At 58.5% G+C, this 15,900-nt stretch overlaps 1 protein-coding gene across 3 annotated transcripts; it reads right to left on the reverse strand.

The window, feature by feature from the left end:
* Nucleotides 1-370: 370 nt before the first annotated feature.
* Nucleotides 371-15,757, reverse strand: ZNF653 (zinc finger protein 653). Of its 3 annotated transcripts, XM_070373700.1 has the most exons (10): nt 15,319-15,757; nt 11,226-11,269; nt 9,163-9,378; nt 4,491-4,580; nt 3,588-4,199; nt 3,265-3,445; nt 3,070-3,181; nt 1,889-2,003; nt 1,065-1,164; nt 371-796 (listed from the first exon to the last, which is right to left on the reverse strand). In XM_070373700.1, exons 1-10 carry the CDS (start codon nt 15,615-15,617, stop codon nt 619-621), a joined length of 1,947 nt encoding a protein of 648 aa, XP_070229801.1. In that variant the 5' UTR covers nt 15,618-15,757; the 3' UTR covers nt 371-618. The 3 variants fall into 3 exon arrangements, with proteins under 3 accessions (XP_070229801.1, XP_070229803.1, XP_070229804.1); XM_070373702.1 differs by lacking the exon at nt 4,491-4,580; XM_070373703.1 differs by lacking the exon at nt 11,226-11,269 and having other exon boundaries at nt 15,319-15,516.
* Nucleotides 15,758-15,900: the final 143 nt, after the last annotated feature.

The raw sequence follows: 15,900 nt of genomic DNA on the forward strand, positions 1-15,900 counted from the left end.
TTATCATTCTACTTTCTGCGCGGCGCTTGTCACAGATGTTGATGTTTAACTTAGGGGTTTACTGAACATCTCCCCAACTGGTCCCTGAGCACTCCGAGTGAGGAATAAGTGTTCTCTGATGGAATTAAGAGAGGGAGTCAGATCCCGAGTCCTGAGAGATGTTCAATAGCTTCCAGGGCCCCAACATTCCATCCCCGACCTTGTCAGAGGAGGGAGTGGACAGGCCTGCCAGGCCCAGGTAGCCGAGGCAGAGCGGAGGTTGACAGGAAAGTGTGCTGTCCGCTTCCGCCTTGTTCAGGAAAGGACCAGGCTGGAGACAGAGAGGGGTCCGCCCGCCTTCCCCCAATAATCAAGCCTAGGGAAGAACATCTCCTTTCTTGCTCTTTAATCTCGCTCTTCTCTCTTGACACAGTTCCAGCAGTGCAACCCTAGGGGCCAGCTCCAGAAATCGGGCGGGGGTGGGGGACCTGCCCCGGGGGTCCAGCCCTAGAGCGGAGCAGGGGCGCCTCCTTCCGGCCCGCGGTCCGGGCGGCCCCCCGCGGATGTCCCGGCCCTGACAGGCCCGGGCATGGTGTCCAATCGGACGAATAAATAGGGGCGTTCAGTGGTCGGGGCGGATCAGGCGGGTTTGTGGTCCGGGTGGCTTTTGAGCGTGTGGAACTTGACGCTGTCCAGCTTCTCGAAGCGCTTCCCGCAGCGCTCGCACGTGAAGTTGTACTGCACCTCGGCCGTGTGCTTCTTCATGTGCCAGTTGAGCGATGCCCGCTGTCGGCACTGGTAGCCACAGATCTCGCACCTGGGGGAGAGCCCGCAGGAGGCACGGGGGGGGCGGGGGTCAGAGTGGGCGGGGCCGAAGAGAAGCACCGGGGAGGGGTCACCTCGCCTCGGGGATGGGGCCCAACCACTAGGGCGGGGCCGGCCCAGAAAGGGGCGGTACCACCTGGGGGATACTCTGGAAACCCCAGAGGCAACACTGGGGGCGTCACCCGCCTAGGCACTGCCCTGGGCGGGTCCGGGCCCGGATGCCCTTCCTCCCAGCCCCTCGCCGGAAGCCCGTCACTCACTGCAGAGGCGTCTCGCCTGTGTGCGTGCGCCGGTGTACCTCCAGGTGGTTCTTCCTCTTAAAGGACTTGCCGCAGGTTTCGCAGGTGAATTCACGGACACCTGAAGAAGACTATGATAACTAAGGCAGCTAAAATGAAGCGCAGCTACATCCTCGCAGGAGGCTCGGAGGCTGCCTAGGAAGGCGATTAGGCAGAGCAAGAATCTGAACTCAGATCCCTGAGGGGCACAGGACGCAAACTGCCAAGCCAGAGTGGGCCTGAGTTTGACCCAAATATTTCACCTATTGGGGCGATTTCACATAAAAATCTAAAGTTCCGGCTTCTCGAAAAGTCTGAAGCCGTGCCCTCTCGCTGGGCACGGGGGGAGGCACCAGCGCTCCCCACGAACCTATAGGCTATGACCTGGGTCAGGGAGGTGCTTGTGGCAGACGGAACAGAAATCCTGTCTCAAGTCCACTTCCCTACCCTGGGGTGGTTCAGTGTTCCTGCTCAGTCCTGAAACAGCTCCCACATGAGCATTGCTTGCAGAAGTGGGGAGCCCAGAGGCCAAGCTAGGGACGAGGCAGCCAGCCCCTGCCCAGCTACACATGACTCATAACAGCAGGTGTCCTTGTGGCCATGCAGCTCCAGCTTACTGACCACTGGGGACGTGCCCAGTGAACTGCTTTACTTCCACCATCTCACACCAGCCCTTGCGGTGGACATGGAGGAGGCTCTGAGAGAGGCAACCCCAGGCCCAGGTTGCACCCTGCTCCCAGCCCTGGCTTCCAGGCCCAGGGCCCCCTGCCTGTAGCTCAAGCTGCCAACCCGGCCCTGGGCCTGACCTGAGTGAATGATCATGTGCCGCCGCAGGTGGTTGGATAAATAGAACTTCTTGCCGCAGCCAGGATGAGGGCACACTTTGGTCTTCCCTTTCCGATGCACGAGGTTGACGTGGTTCTGGGGGTGAGAGGGGCAGGAGTGGGTGCCATGGGCCCACTTGGGAGCTCTGCAGGGTGGGGACAGATAGGGGCCGGCGGGGGCTTGCCCCTGCCCTTAGGAGGGACTCCCAGACCCAAGCTGGGGCCCAGGGGCACAACTGGGATCAAAGAGCAGCTTAACCGGGCACCTACTCCAGTCAGACTCTGGGCTGGGGCATCCGTCAGCCTCATCAGAACCATGTCAGAACCACGGGAAGGGGCTGCCACCAGCCCAGCTTGTGGATAGGGAAACTGAGGCTCTGGAGGCTTAGTGGTTTGGTCTTGTCTTACAGGTGGGCAGTGACAGGGCTAGGACTGGAGTCCAGGGCTGTCAGCCTCACAGTGACTCTTTCTGTGCTGTTGAGCTGCCCCCAGAGCCTGGAGCAGGCAGCCCCCAAGTCATTCATTCCTTTGTTCTTTAACTCACTGGCACAACCGCTCCAGTGTGCAGCACCAGGCCTGGCACACAGATGGGGCTCAATACGTGCTTAATGAAAACATGACTTGGCAAATTCCAAGTTCTCTTGGAGCCATGTCCTGTGCCAGGAGTGGGGTTGTGATGGAACCCTGTCTCTGCTCTCAGGGCACCCTCTCCAGACCCCAGGGGGCACACTGCAGGCATGTCCTGGTAGTGCAGTGAGTGACAGGGGTGAGGAGGGAAGTAGGGTGGGCTTCCTGGCAGAGGGGCACACAGAGTTAAGCTTGGAGAGAAGGCACCCTGAGCTGACAGGGTGGCCTGGGCAGAGGCGGGGAGAGTTCAGGTGCTGGAAGAAGGGGAGTGTGGGGGGAGCCCCTGGGGCCAGGCAGGATACAGGCTGTGCAGAGACAGTGGCTGGCCAAAGGAGCAGGATGGGCAGGGCTGGAGGACAGGAGGGGAAGGCACAGAGGTGATGCCTGCCTCTCTGTGGTGAGGCTGAGACCAGCTGGGGCCAGGTGTATGCGTGCGAGACAGGCCAGTGGTGCCTGGAGGCCTTGCCCCACAAGCCACAGTGCCCAGATGCCTTGCACAGGCAGCCCTGCTGGGCCTACCTGGGTGGGGGGCTCACCTGGAAGCTGCTGAGGGCCACGTAGACCTGGCTGCAGCCCTCGTAGGGGCAGTGGAACATCTCCAGCAGGCCATCGGCATCCATCACCCGCGACCTCTTGCTCCGCCGCCTCCTAGAGGGAAAGGGGCCTGTGGCATCGGTGCTCCCGCACCAGGAGCCGCTCCTAGTCCCTGCCTCCACCCGCCTGGCACCCACTTCTCAGGCTCCTTGGGGATCTCGTAGATGATGGCGGACATGTCGCTGCCCTCTAGCTCCTCCCCGTCGGCCTCAGCGTCAGGCTCGGCGCTCTCAGGCACCGTCGCAGCCAGCTCGGCCATCTCGGGGGCCACCAGCTCCTCCTTCTCCTCCTTCTTGAGCACGCACAGGTCCTCCTTCTCTACGGGGATGGACACAGAGTGAGTGCCCACGGGGACTAAGGCTGTTGAGAAGCTCATTCTGGGGTCACTCCTCGCCCTCCCCTCGCCAGGTCCCAATGTGCCCCCCCTTCCAGCCCCCGGACTGGAATGGCTCCCCCAGACCTTTCTTGGTCTCAATGCCTGTCATGGCAGCAGGGTCCATGGTACTGGGCGGGCCACCCTCCGGCTCTGTCTGTGTGTAGGCAGCCACGCCCTCCATCATGGCACAGGGCACCTCATCGCCCAGGCCCCCTCCGGGGGCACTGCTGCCAGCTGCCATGTTGAGGTGGATGCCCTCGGCCGTGAGGGCATCGTAGCCGGGGCCAGCGATGATGATCACCTGCGACCCGGGCACCATGCCTGGCATGGGACAGCTGGCCACCACCTCGCCCAGTGCCTCCTGGGGCACGTTCTCAAAGAGGGTGCCAGGGCCCGGGCCCACTTGTACGGGCACGGGCACGCACACCACTGTCTCCAGGGCCTCTGGCCCGCTGCTGGCCGGGTTGGGGCATAGCGGGTTGCCCTGCTCAGCCAGGCTCTCCACGTGGTGGACGTCGAAGGGGATGTGCATGCCCTCCTGTGTGATGAGCCCACTGCTGCCCGCCGGGCTGGTGGGCGTGACTGCCGCCGTGGCCACTGTCGCCTTGGTTGGCTGGCCCTCGGGGGGCTCCTCGGAGTCAGAGCCAGAGCCGGAACTGGACGAGTCAGAGCTGCCGGCCACCAGGCCATTGCCCACTGTGGTGACAGAGGAGAGGGGATGGTTACAACAGTGTACAACGGCAGCAGCTGGTTTTTGTTGGAAGCCCACCTGCCCCAGGGGTTGGGCACTGCGACTCCCCTGTAAGAGTAGTCAGCTCAGTCCCATATCCTCCACTGTTGCCCTGCACTTTGGAATACTCCCCTGCCTCAGCCCCCAGACCCACACTCAGGCTTCCTGGCTCCTCCCTGGTGGCTCCTTCTCAGCCTTTTCTGTTCTTATGGGCCTGGCAAGCTCTCGCTGGGGCTTCTCCTCAGCTCTCCACTCACCCCAGCATATTGGTCGGGCTGGCCGCGTTAAACACCGCCCTCCTCCTGGACACCAGCCAGTCCAACAATTGGATTCAGTTCTGTCACCATCTGTCCAGAGACCGTGTCTGACCCCGTACGTTAAAGAACTCAATCCCACAAGACTGCCCCCACTTCAGATACCAGTCACAAGTCCCAGATCACCCATACTTCCAGCTATAAAGTGGAGGCTCCGGCAGACCTCTGCTCAGTTTCAATAATTTGCTAGAACAACTCACAGAACTCAAGAAAGTGATCTGCTTCTGATTACAGTTTTATTATAAAGGATACATCTCAGCATTTGCCCGATGGAAGAAAAACGCAGGGCAAGGTAATTATGTGTGCATGTGTGGGGCCCGTCATGGAGCTGAGAGGCTCTCTACAGATACACCAGTCTCCCAGCACCTCAACATGTCCACCAACCTGGACGCTCTCAGAACCTCACTGTTTAAGAGTTTTTAAAACTTTATGTATTTATTTATTGGCCACGCTGCAGGGCGTGCAGGATCTTAGTTCCCTGACCAGGGATGGAACTTGCACCCCCTGCAGTAGAAGCACAGAGTCTCAACTACTGCTGCTGCTGCTGCTGCTGCTGCTAAGTCGCTTCAGTCGTGTCTGACTCTGTGCGACCCCATAGATGGCAGCCCACCAGGCCCCGCGGTCCCTGGGATTCTCTAGGCAAGAACTGCACCACCAGAGAATTCCCAAAAGTTTTTATAAGGAAATGGCTACCCACTCCAGTATTCTTGCCTGGAGAATCCCATGGATGGAGGAGCCTGGTGGGCTACAGTCCATGGGGTCACAAAGAGTCGGACACGACTGAGTGAATTTCACTTTCTCCAGCCCCCATCTGCTTCTGGGGGTTGGGGCTGGGGCTGAGAGCTGCCACTGGTGACTGGCTCCCATCCTAAAGCCTTCTAGGGGCTCATCCCTGAGTCACTTCATTGGACTGTTCCCCAGGTGTGCAGCATGTGGGATCTTAATTCCTCAACCAAGGATCAAACTCATGCCCTCTGCAGTGGGATCAGAGTCCTAACCACTAGACTGCCAGGGAATTCCCCAGCAATAAAGTATGTTTAAATTAAGGAATGTACCTTTTCCCCTGCAATGCTATCGCACACTTAACAGATCACAATTTAGTATAAACATAACTTTTACATGCACTGGGAAACCAAAAAGCTCATGGGTCTCCCTTTATTTCGATATTTGCTTTATCGAGGTGGTCTGGAATGAAAGCTGCAACGTCGCCTAGGTCTGCCTGCATCTATTTTTATTATAGTGCCATCTCTCCCCATGGCCTGGTGCCTCCGGTGGACAGTTCTCACCCGAACCTCCTGTGGAGGTACAGACTGTCACACCTCACTGCGTCCTCCACTGCTCTCTCTGGTGTGTGTGGGGGTCTTATGGGCGTCTCAGACTCTGGTTTGAATCTCCCCTCAGAGAAAGGCTCAAAGACATCCCTATCTAAGCCGGTGGCAGCTGTGCCCGTCCGACTGCTCAGGCCAAAGTCCTGGGGCTCTCCTTGACTTCTCCCTTTCACACCCACTTCCAATCTGTCAGCAAAACCTGTTGGCCCTGCTTCCAAAATACATCCCCGGGCAGGCAGCTTCTCCTACCCCCGCCCCGCAAATCCTGGGGAGAGTCCCACCAGCCCAGAACATGCACTTCTTTCTAATGGGTGCCCCTGCTCCCATCCTTGTCCCCCACCAAGTCTGTCTTGTCCTCAGGGGTCAGAGGGAGCCTGTGAACACCTGCTTAGGTCATCTCCCTTTCTAAGAATCTGCTCATTGCTTCCTGTGGAAGAGACAGGGCAGCTGCTCACCGAACAACCCCCCGCCCCGTGTGCCCCCCTCCCCCGTCTCTTCCTCCTGACACCTGGTGGACTACATGTCCCAGCAGCCTTTGCTGTTAGGCGTGGTAATACAGATGAGTCCCAGTAGAACAAGAGTGGAAGTGAGCTGTGTCAGGTCACAGGAGGTGGGGTGCATTTGTGTCAGCCTCTGGCCTTACCTCAGTTAATGCCCTTCCCAACTGACTTGGCATACCAGCCAAACTCTTCCATGACCACAAAGCCCGCAATCTGCCCCCATCATCTCCTCTCCAGCCCCAATGACCTCCTTTCCATACCTGGAGATGCTGGGCAGGTTTCTGCCTCAGGACCTTTGCACTGGCCACTCGCTCTGCCAAATCCTCTTTCTGCAGATGCCTGCGTGGGCTCCTCCCTCACCTCCATCACAACCTTCCTCAAGTGGTATTTCTTCAGGGATGCTTTGGACCACTTTGTTTCAAATTGCGCCCTTTTCTCTCCTGTTTTTCCCCCAATACTTGCCACCTTCCACTTCACTCTAGGTTTTACTTGTTTATCTTGTTTACTGTCTGCTTCTCTAGACCATAAACTCCACAAAGATGGGGGGTCCCTGTGCACAGGGTACCAGCTGATTGGTCCACGTTGAGCTCAAGTTTGTAAGAATGAGTGAATCCAAGACCAAGGCTGTGATGAAGTCCAAGGGGGCCAGGCATCTTACCCAGGCATTTGGTACTAATGTCCACACGCAGGAAGAAACTGGGGACTGGGCAAATGAATGACTGTCCCTTCAGCTACTCATTCGAGACACAGCTGGGGTATACTGTCTGGGTACTACATATCACATCTACAGTCCCAGAGGGTCATGTGGAGAATACAGGCTCTGGGGGATCCCAGTGCCCACTCCTCCACCTGTGTAAAGTGGGGGTGCCTGCTAACCTCTCTGGGCCTGGGGCTAACTTGGCACCCACCCAGGGGGTGTTTGGGGGTATTTAAATGAGTAAATAGGACAGTAGGGCTTATGGTAAGCACCTCATCAGTGTTTCCCATCATAGTTATTATAGAATAATAATATTCCCCCACCCATCCTTGACTCATCCCTAGGCAGCAGCAGGGGTAGGGTGGGGGGGATTGCCCCTTCTTTTTTTTTAAAATAAATATTTATTTATTTGGCTGCACTGGGTCTTAGTTGCAGTACTCAGGATCTTTAGTTGCAGCATGTAGGAGCTAGTTCCCTCACCAGCAATTGAACCCAGGTCTCCAGCACTGGTAGCGAGGAAGTCTTATGTGCTGGACCACCAGGGAAGTCCCAATTGCCCCTCCTTCTAACACTCTGTAATCTTTAGGGTGGACTGAGCCCTGTGGCTCCACCCTGGAGTGGGGGCAGCTTCCTAGAGAGTTGCGGCCTGGCCAGGGCATGTGCCTGGATTCCCAATGACAATGTCCAGCTGTTAAGTGGACACTAGACTTCTTGCCAGTTAATAATGATGTTAATGACAGAATTGGCCGTGCACCCACCAGCATCCTGTGGTCCTGGTGGGAGGTCCGCCCTTGGCAGAGAGCTGGTAAGGGTGCTGTTGAGGGGCCAGGGCTGGAACAGGGACACAGCCACTCCCTCCCCCTCCCCCCCGGCCAGCGCTCACAACAGACCTGGCCAATTGCTCCCAGCATTCATTCCTGACAGCCCAGACCCAGAATCCACTGGTGTCACAGTTGGGCTGGGCCATCAAGGGATCCTTCTGGGTACCACCCCCAACCTAGCCAGACACAGAGCCAGATGGGCCAGTCACATGACTCCCAGGAGCCTTGGTTTCCTCAACTGCTAATGACGGGGCAGTGGGGAGGGTCCAGGGTGGTTCAGGGCAGGGCCTGGCATCAGGAGGACAAGATGGCCACGGGGCTGGCTGCTCTCTGGGAGCCTGGCTGACACACCACGGGACAGCCGTTGGCCGGGGTGTCCACCCGGAACACCTCTCGCCCACGGCTTCCCCTTGGCCAGCTGGGATGCCACCTGCTCAGAGATGCCTGCCAGCCCTGGTCGCTGACCCCACCCTCAGCTCCAGCAGGGTGCCTGGCAGTGGGCCCCAGGTTTCTTCTGGTGCCAAGCTCCTGAGGCAGGTGGGCAGCCCCTCACCACCCACAACGTCTCCTCTGCTCCCCCACCAGAGCCAACGGGGCCCTCCTAGTCCTGAGCAGGCCGCTGGCTCACGTGTGTGTGTGTGTGTGCGTGCATGCATGCGATGTGGAATGGCAGGTGAAGGACTGGGGCAGTGAGAGATGAGCATGCGGGGCCAGTGGTTGGGGAGGGATAAAGGGATGAAAAGGGGAGTGAGATGGAGGAGAGACAGTGGGGGGTAGAGGGAAAAGGCATGAGATGATGTTGGGGGCAGAAAGAGTGAGGACGAAATACAGAAAGATAGGAGGGGGAAGTGGGTCTCTGGTCTTCTTGACCAGAGAAAGGTCAAGAGCAGAGAATGGGGCACAGGGAGAAGGAGAACAGGCTGCAGGGAGGGCAAGAGGATGAGGTTCCTGAGAAAGAGGCGGAGAAGTAAAGGAGAACAAAGAGGCCAGGAGAGGCCCAGCACCTGCCAGGCCCTCCAGCCACTGAGCTGGGTTCCTGGATCCCAGCTCTGCCTGCCCCTGACCTCGGGCACACTGCGTCACGCCCTGGTGGTCCCTTCGCAGAATGGGGACCAGCTCTCGGGCTCTGTAAGGACTCAAGGACGGCAAGATCACCCAACGTCAGGGCCGTGTTACTTGCTGTGAGGTCTGTGATGCTGGCCTGATGCTGGCAGGGCCCCAGACCCCGCAGGCCATGGTGCGCCCTCCCTGCTCCCCCAGCAGACCCACCTTTGTCACTCTCAGGGTCCGAGTCACTGAGCGGCTTCAGGGGGGAGTGCAGGTCTTGGAAGTAGCGGTGCCCGGCTTCACACTGCCACACAGCCGTGGTGTACAGGCCGAAGGTGGGGTCCAGCTCAGCCAGGTGCGGCTCGTAGGGGCAGCGGTGCTTGTGGTCCTCATACCAGATCACCACGTTCTTCAGGCAGTTCACATTGCGTCGCCGCCCTGCACACACAGGCCCGGGGCAGCGTGAGGGGCAGTGGTTGCCCCCCAACCCCGCCCAGCAGCGGGGCCCCCAGAACCATCCTCAGCCTTAAGGCTCCCCAGAGGTTAAGACACCCTCCTGAGTCCTGTCCGGGCCTGTCCCCAGTACACAGATGAGGAAACTGAGGCTCAGAAACTTGAGGCCTGCCCTGGAGACAACAAAGGCTAGCCAGGGACTGTCCCCACTGTTGGGGTTGAGTCCTACGCACGACAAAGCCTGGTACCTGGCAGGTGCGCAGCTGTCAGCTGCCGGTTACAGTTAGGATCGTCCTCGTCAGCTTGGCATCTCCTGCCTGCCCAGCTCAGTCACTGCACCCTGCTCACCCAGCTTTTACCTCTGCCCCTACCCACCACGGCCGACAGAAGGCACCTCTGAACACTTGGGCCAAGTCACCACCCTTTTCTGCTCAGAATTTACCGGGGCTCCCATCTCACTGGGGGTAAAAGCCAAAGACCTCCCCGAGGTTTCCCAAGCCCTGCATGTCCTGCCCCGTCACCTCCCGCCATCACCTCCTCCCACTGCTTCCCTGATCACGCCACTCTAGGCTCAGGGCCTCCTCCCAGATCCTCACCTACAGAAGTATGGTCTGGCCTTAGGGCCTCTGCAAGGGTTCTGTCCTCCTCCTCCAGACACCTGCCCTGCCCCTCGCCCTTGGAGCTGGACTGCCTGGGCTAAAATCCCAGCTCTGCCACTTCCCTGTAAGTGGCTCAGCTTCTCTGAACCTCAGTTTCCCCTTCTGGGCCGGGAGAGGATAATGGTCCCCACTTCCTAAGGGCTGCCGGAGGCAGGGAGTGACGACATCCATAGGGCCCAGGACAGGTAATGGTACCTAAGATTCCTGTGATGATCCTAGTCCTGCAGCTGATGGGGAGGAAGGTGTGCCCTTGACTTTCCAGGCTGGGGGATGAAGAGGGAGGGGGTCTAGGAAAGGTCCTGGGGCTAGGGATGGTGCTGGGGCCACCAACCCAGTGATGATCATGGGGTACCACCAGCAGCCACCTCTCCTGCCCAGCACTTGCCTCCTTATCTCCTCTGGGATTGAGAGTCACGGTCTTAGCTCAGCTTCCGCATCTGACCATGAGAAGGGGAAGGGGAGGGGCTCACTGACATCAGACGGATGTCCCTGGACCACAGGCCCTCACCCTGCTGGATGTGGCCTAAGACCCACTGCCCCACGACTCGGGGTCTTGGCCAGGGGGTTGGGAGGAGCTCCAGCCTCTGTTCCAACAGCCCACACCCAGCTCCCCTCGAGCCTGGCACACCACACGCCCTGTAGGCTGGGGCACAAACAGTTCCCTCTGCTCTGCCTGGCTCCTCCCCGGCTGACTCCCACGCACCGGGCAGGAGAGCAGAGGAGCGGATGGGACCCCTTGGGAGATGCACAGACCTGGGTTTGCAGTCTGGCCTGGCCACTTTCTGGCTGTGCAGCCTGGGGCAGTGACTCAGCCTTTCTGGGTCAGATGGGGGCAATGAGAGCACTCTCGCTGGGCACAGCACTGGTTCAGGTTGCCTCCGACCCTTCCTGGCCCCACTCCCACCCAAGCCCCAGGCTGGGTCAGGCCTCTCCTCTGGGCCTCCTGGTGCCCCTACATCCCCACCCCAGGCCTGCTTGGTCTCCCCCCGACCCCCCCATCTTTCCTGTGAGACTATGGGCTCTGGGAGGCCAGGGCTGACTCTGCCCCATCTCACATGGTGCCTGGCATGCGTGGGCCCTCCATAAACCATCTGCGAGGGAGGGAGGGTGGGAACCAGCCACAAAGCCACTTACTCCCATCACCACCCCCACCCTGGCCACAGCTCCACTTACTTTTCTTCCGCTTTGGCTTTTTGGGGACTTGCTCCCAAGGCTTCCTGTAACAGAGAGAGGAGGCAGTGGGGAGTGACCCCGGGGACTGATGATGGTGAGACCCTAATCCTGCTCATGTGGGGCAGCATGGGAGCTTCTGCTTCCTGGGCCTGGCCTGCTGTCCACGGCGGCTTCACTTGGGCTCTGCTGCCCTGGCATGGGGTCTACCATCATCACCCACCTCAAAGAGTGAGAAACTGAGGCCCTCAGCGTGAGGCCGCCCGCCCAGGGTCCCCAGACTGGGGAGTAGACTTATCAAGGGTGAGTTTATTTGGGGAGTCTGACCTAATCGGGGGAGACTTTAAAAGTGTACTGCTGGCTCAGTGTTGAGGACTCTGCCTGCCAGTGCAGGAGACACAGGTTTGAAACCTGGTCTGGGAAGATCCCACATGCCGTGGAGCAAATAAGCCTGTGGCCACAACTACTGAGCCTGTGCTCTAGAGCCCGGGAGCCGCAACTACTGAGCCCATGTGCTGCAACTACTGAAGCCTGCGCACTCTGGAGTCTGTGCTCTGCAACAAGAGAGGCCACTGCAGTGAGAAGCCCGCACACCACAACTAGAGAGCAGTCCCTGCTCTCCGCAACTAGAGAGAAGCCCTCGAAGCAACGAAGACCCAGCACGACCAAAAGTAAAGGAGTAAAACTAATAACAATAATAAATGCACTGCTGAAGCCACAGACTGGAGACAGAGAGCAAGGGGGCCTGAAGCCAGAGACTGGAGACAGACAGCAAGGGGGCCTGTGAGGCGCCAGGACCTGAAAATGGCCCAGCAAGACTGTAGGAACCCCAGCCGTACAGCCCCGAGGAAATGGATTCTTCCAAAGCTCTGAGCAAGTTTAGAAGCAGGTCTCTCCCTGGGTGAGCCTCTAGGCGACAATGGCATATCAGGCTGATACCTTGATTTCAGCCTTGAGACCCTGAGCTGAGGATCCAGCTACAATGTGCCAGATACCTGACCTGCAGAAATGTGAGATCATAAATCTGTGTACTTTTAAAGCCACTGAGTCTGTAGTCAGTTGCTACCCAATAGCACCATCATAGACGACCTCAGACTGCCCCATCCAAGGTCCTGCACATTCTGCCCCTGAGGCTGGACCAGAGTCCTGGGAAGATGGTCAGGCCCTAACGGCCTGCTCGACGAAGGTCCTGCCCAAAGGCCATGCCATTGTGTCCACCTGCCTCCAGAGCTTTCCCCCGCCCTGCCTGGGTCCCCACACTGACTGTGTGCCCCAGTGGGCCATGGCCTGGGGGAGCCCAAAGGCAAGGGGGTCCCATGGTCTACTATACCAGGATGGCCACCAGATCTGCCAAGCAGATTCCTGACCCCACGTGGGTCTCCCAGCTGCAATCCAGCACAGATTCCGAGATGCTTTAGAGCCATCTCTTCCTGGACTGGCCCAGGCCTCCCTCCACCTTCCTGCCACCATGCTTCAGGGTCTGCCCACCTGATTCAGACTACTTCTCTGCTCTTCCTCATCTAAACCATAGCAGCAGGCTCTGGGACCGTGGGTGAGTAACCCTGCCTCCCCGTGCCTCAGTTTATCGATCTGTAGTGGGGCTCATGACAGTACCTTCTTCATGGGGTTGGCACGACGTTATAGGCATTGTAAAGAGCCTGGTAATTATTCACTCAGCAAATGGTGCTAATGATCACATTGTTATTTAATCGCTCAGTCGTGTCCAATTCTTTTGCAACCCCATGGACTCTAGCCCACCAGCCTCCTCTGTCCATGAGATTTCCCAGGCAAGAATACTGGAGTGGGTTGCCATTTCCTCCTCCAGGGCATCGAACCCAAGTCTCCTGCATTGCAGGTGGATTCTTTACCACTGAGCCACCTGGGAAGCCCAATGATGACCATTATGATTCTCAATATTGTCACAGAGCCAGGACCTGAGACACTGGTCTCCTTACTGTGGCTAGGACCACCCTCTTGCCATAAATATCCTGAAAGCTGGGCTAGGGTCTCTCTTAAGCTCCAATGCCCACCCTCTCTGACCCTTGTCCAGCCTGATGACAAGTCTCAGCTCCCATACTCCACGTCTGGTCCCAGGACAGCTCCTCTGGGCTCCTCTATCCCTCCTGTCCAGGCTCTGCCCAGGAATCCGTGCCCATGTCCCATCCCAGGAGCCTCTATGCCCTCCCATGGCCCCACCTCCCCTCCAAGGGGCCAGACTGATTGCCTCAATTCTCACCCAAACCCAAATCTAAACACCCACAACCACTTCCACCCATTCATAGCCTCACCATGGCTGGGGTGCTGGGAACTTCACTTCGTGGTGTAGACAGGCTTGGTGTCACTCAGACCGTAGTTCAAGTCTCATCTTTGCTACTGACTGCCTATGTAATCCAGAGAAGGCAATGGCACCCCACTCCAGTACTCCTGCCTGTAAAATCCCATGGATGGAGGAGCCTGGTGGGCTACAGTCCATGGGGTCGCTAAGAGTAGGACACGACTGAGCGACTTCACTTTCACTTTTCACTTTCATGCATTAGAGAAGGAAATGGCAACCCACTCCAGTATTCTTGCCTTGAAAATCCCAAGGACGGGGGCCTGGTGGGCTGCCGTCTATGGGGTCAGAGTCGGACACGACTGAAGCGACTTAGCAGCAGCAGCCTATGTAATCTCAAGCAGGTTTTGTCCCCTCTGGGCCTCAGTTTTCTTATCTGTGAAGTGGGGATAACTGCGGTGCCTCCCACACAGAATTGCCATGCAGGTTAAAGGAAGAAATTTCCCTGAGTGTATTTTCTGGATTACTCACATATTGTGCCCTGAGGCCAGGTTTTGCCACACCACACACAGCCTGGGGTGTCTCAGTGCCCTTGCCCCAGTCCTGCAGGCCCACACAGCTGCAGCTCAGACAAGCTTCTGGAAACATCACTTTCAGCTTAGGAACCTCCAGGGGCTCCCTCTGGCCAGTGGTTCTCAGCTCCAGCTATACAGCTTCAGCTCTTCAGAAAAAATATAGGATCTGCAACTCTACCCAGACTAACTGATTCAGAAACTCCAATAGTTGTGACACTGGCCTGAAGTTGTATAAGCTCCTAGCATTTCTTGCCCTGCTCTTTGTTGGGCATATAAGCCAGCCTGCTACCCTGGGGAGGGAGTGGGTATAATTCAGCAGGTTCTGGTTGATTCCTGATCCCCAGAATCTCCTCTGAGAGAAATGTGTTGAAAGTATGCAAGTGAAAACCAGGGCAGACCAGGGTTTTGTTGCAGCATTGCTTGCGATAGGAAACAAACATCGTAACAGCTAATATTCAGACAGCTCACTATGTGCCGGGCACTGTTCTAAGCATTTCGGTGTAATTTAACTCATTTAATCATCACACCAACCTATAAGGCAGAAAGAGAATTCCTTCCTTACAGGTCATTTTTAAGACCAAGGTTCCATAAAGACCTCTGCCCTCCACCTGAGGAGCTAACTTGGGGTTTCCTCTTCACCCGAGTCTCCCTAGGCAGAGGTGTTCCCCAAGAGCCAAGAGGTTGTGGGATTGTAAGGGGTCCTCTGGGAGTGTGCGGCCTTGGTTTCTGGGAGTGGACCCCATGCAATGCCAGGTGGGTCACTGGAATCTCAGGACGGTTAGGGCTGGGAGGCCTGGGATGTTCAGTCACAGCCCCAGGCTATACTGTGGAGGTTTAAGGGGATGAGGCCTTTGAGGTTCCTGGGGCCAGTGGAGACCTCAGAACCTTGAGGCTTCGGGGAGGCGGGGCCGCCCCTCCAGAGACTGGGCCGTTAGAATGCTTGGAGGTGGGTCCCATACCAGGATTGGGCAGCCATAGCCCTAGAGGGCGGGGCCAAGGGCCCAGGAGGCGGGTCGAGAGGCTGGATACATCCTAGGATTGGGCAGTCGGAGCGACGGGAGGTGGGGCCGCGAGCCAGGCGCGTCCCAGGACCTGCAGTCGGAGACCCAGGCCGGCCGCCGGGGCGCCGGGCGGGGCTCACAGGTGCCATGGGCGGGGCCTGGGGGCAAGTGGGGCGGGGCCAGGCTCAGCGGGGGATGGGGGCGTCTCCTCCCTCACTCCCTCCCACCCTCACGCCGGGCCCCCTCACCCGTGGCGGCCGCTACGCTGGCCGCGCTCCAGCGAGATGAGGTAGGCGGCGAGCTTGGCATCGCTCCAGCCGCTGCGGCGCCGCAGGTCCACCCAGGGCCCGTGCGCCTCGCCCAGGTACACGCGCCTCACGTCGTACTTCTTCCGGGACTCGAGCCGCCGCCGGGCCCGGTCCGACTCCGTGAGCCGCGGCCGGCCCCGCGCCTTGCGGCCCGCAGCGCTCTCCTCGGCGGCCGCCTCCCCGCCTGCGCCTGCCTCAGCCTCCGCCTCCGCCTCGGGCTCCGGCGCCCGCTCCGCCATCCCCCCCTCCCTGGTTACCAGCCTCCCCCGTTGTTAGGAGCCCGGCCGGAAGTGGCGCGCATGTTCCGCGCCGGCGGGAAATTTCTGATGGACTCTCACTGCCCCACGGCGTCAAAAGGAGACCGAGAGCAGAAGCTGCGCATGCGCAACAAACGCTTGCACCAACTCCCTCTTCCTAATCCCTTCTGTTAAACTTTTGAGTAAACAAGAGGCGGAAGGGGTAGTTGAAGGTATGAGGCTGATCGGGGAGGAAACAGCGAAGAGAACCCATAGACCCCCGGCG

Source organism: Bos mutus, chromosome 7 (genome assembly GCF_027580195.1).
Source record: "Bos mutus isolate GX-2022 chromosome 7, NWIPB_WYAK_1.1, whole genome shotgun sequence".
Classification (NCBI taxonomy): Eukaryota; Metazoa; Chordata; class Mammalia; order Artiodactyla; family Bovidae; genus Bos; species Bos mutus.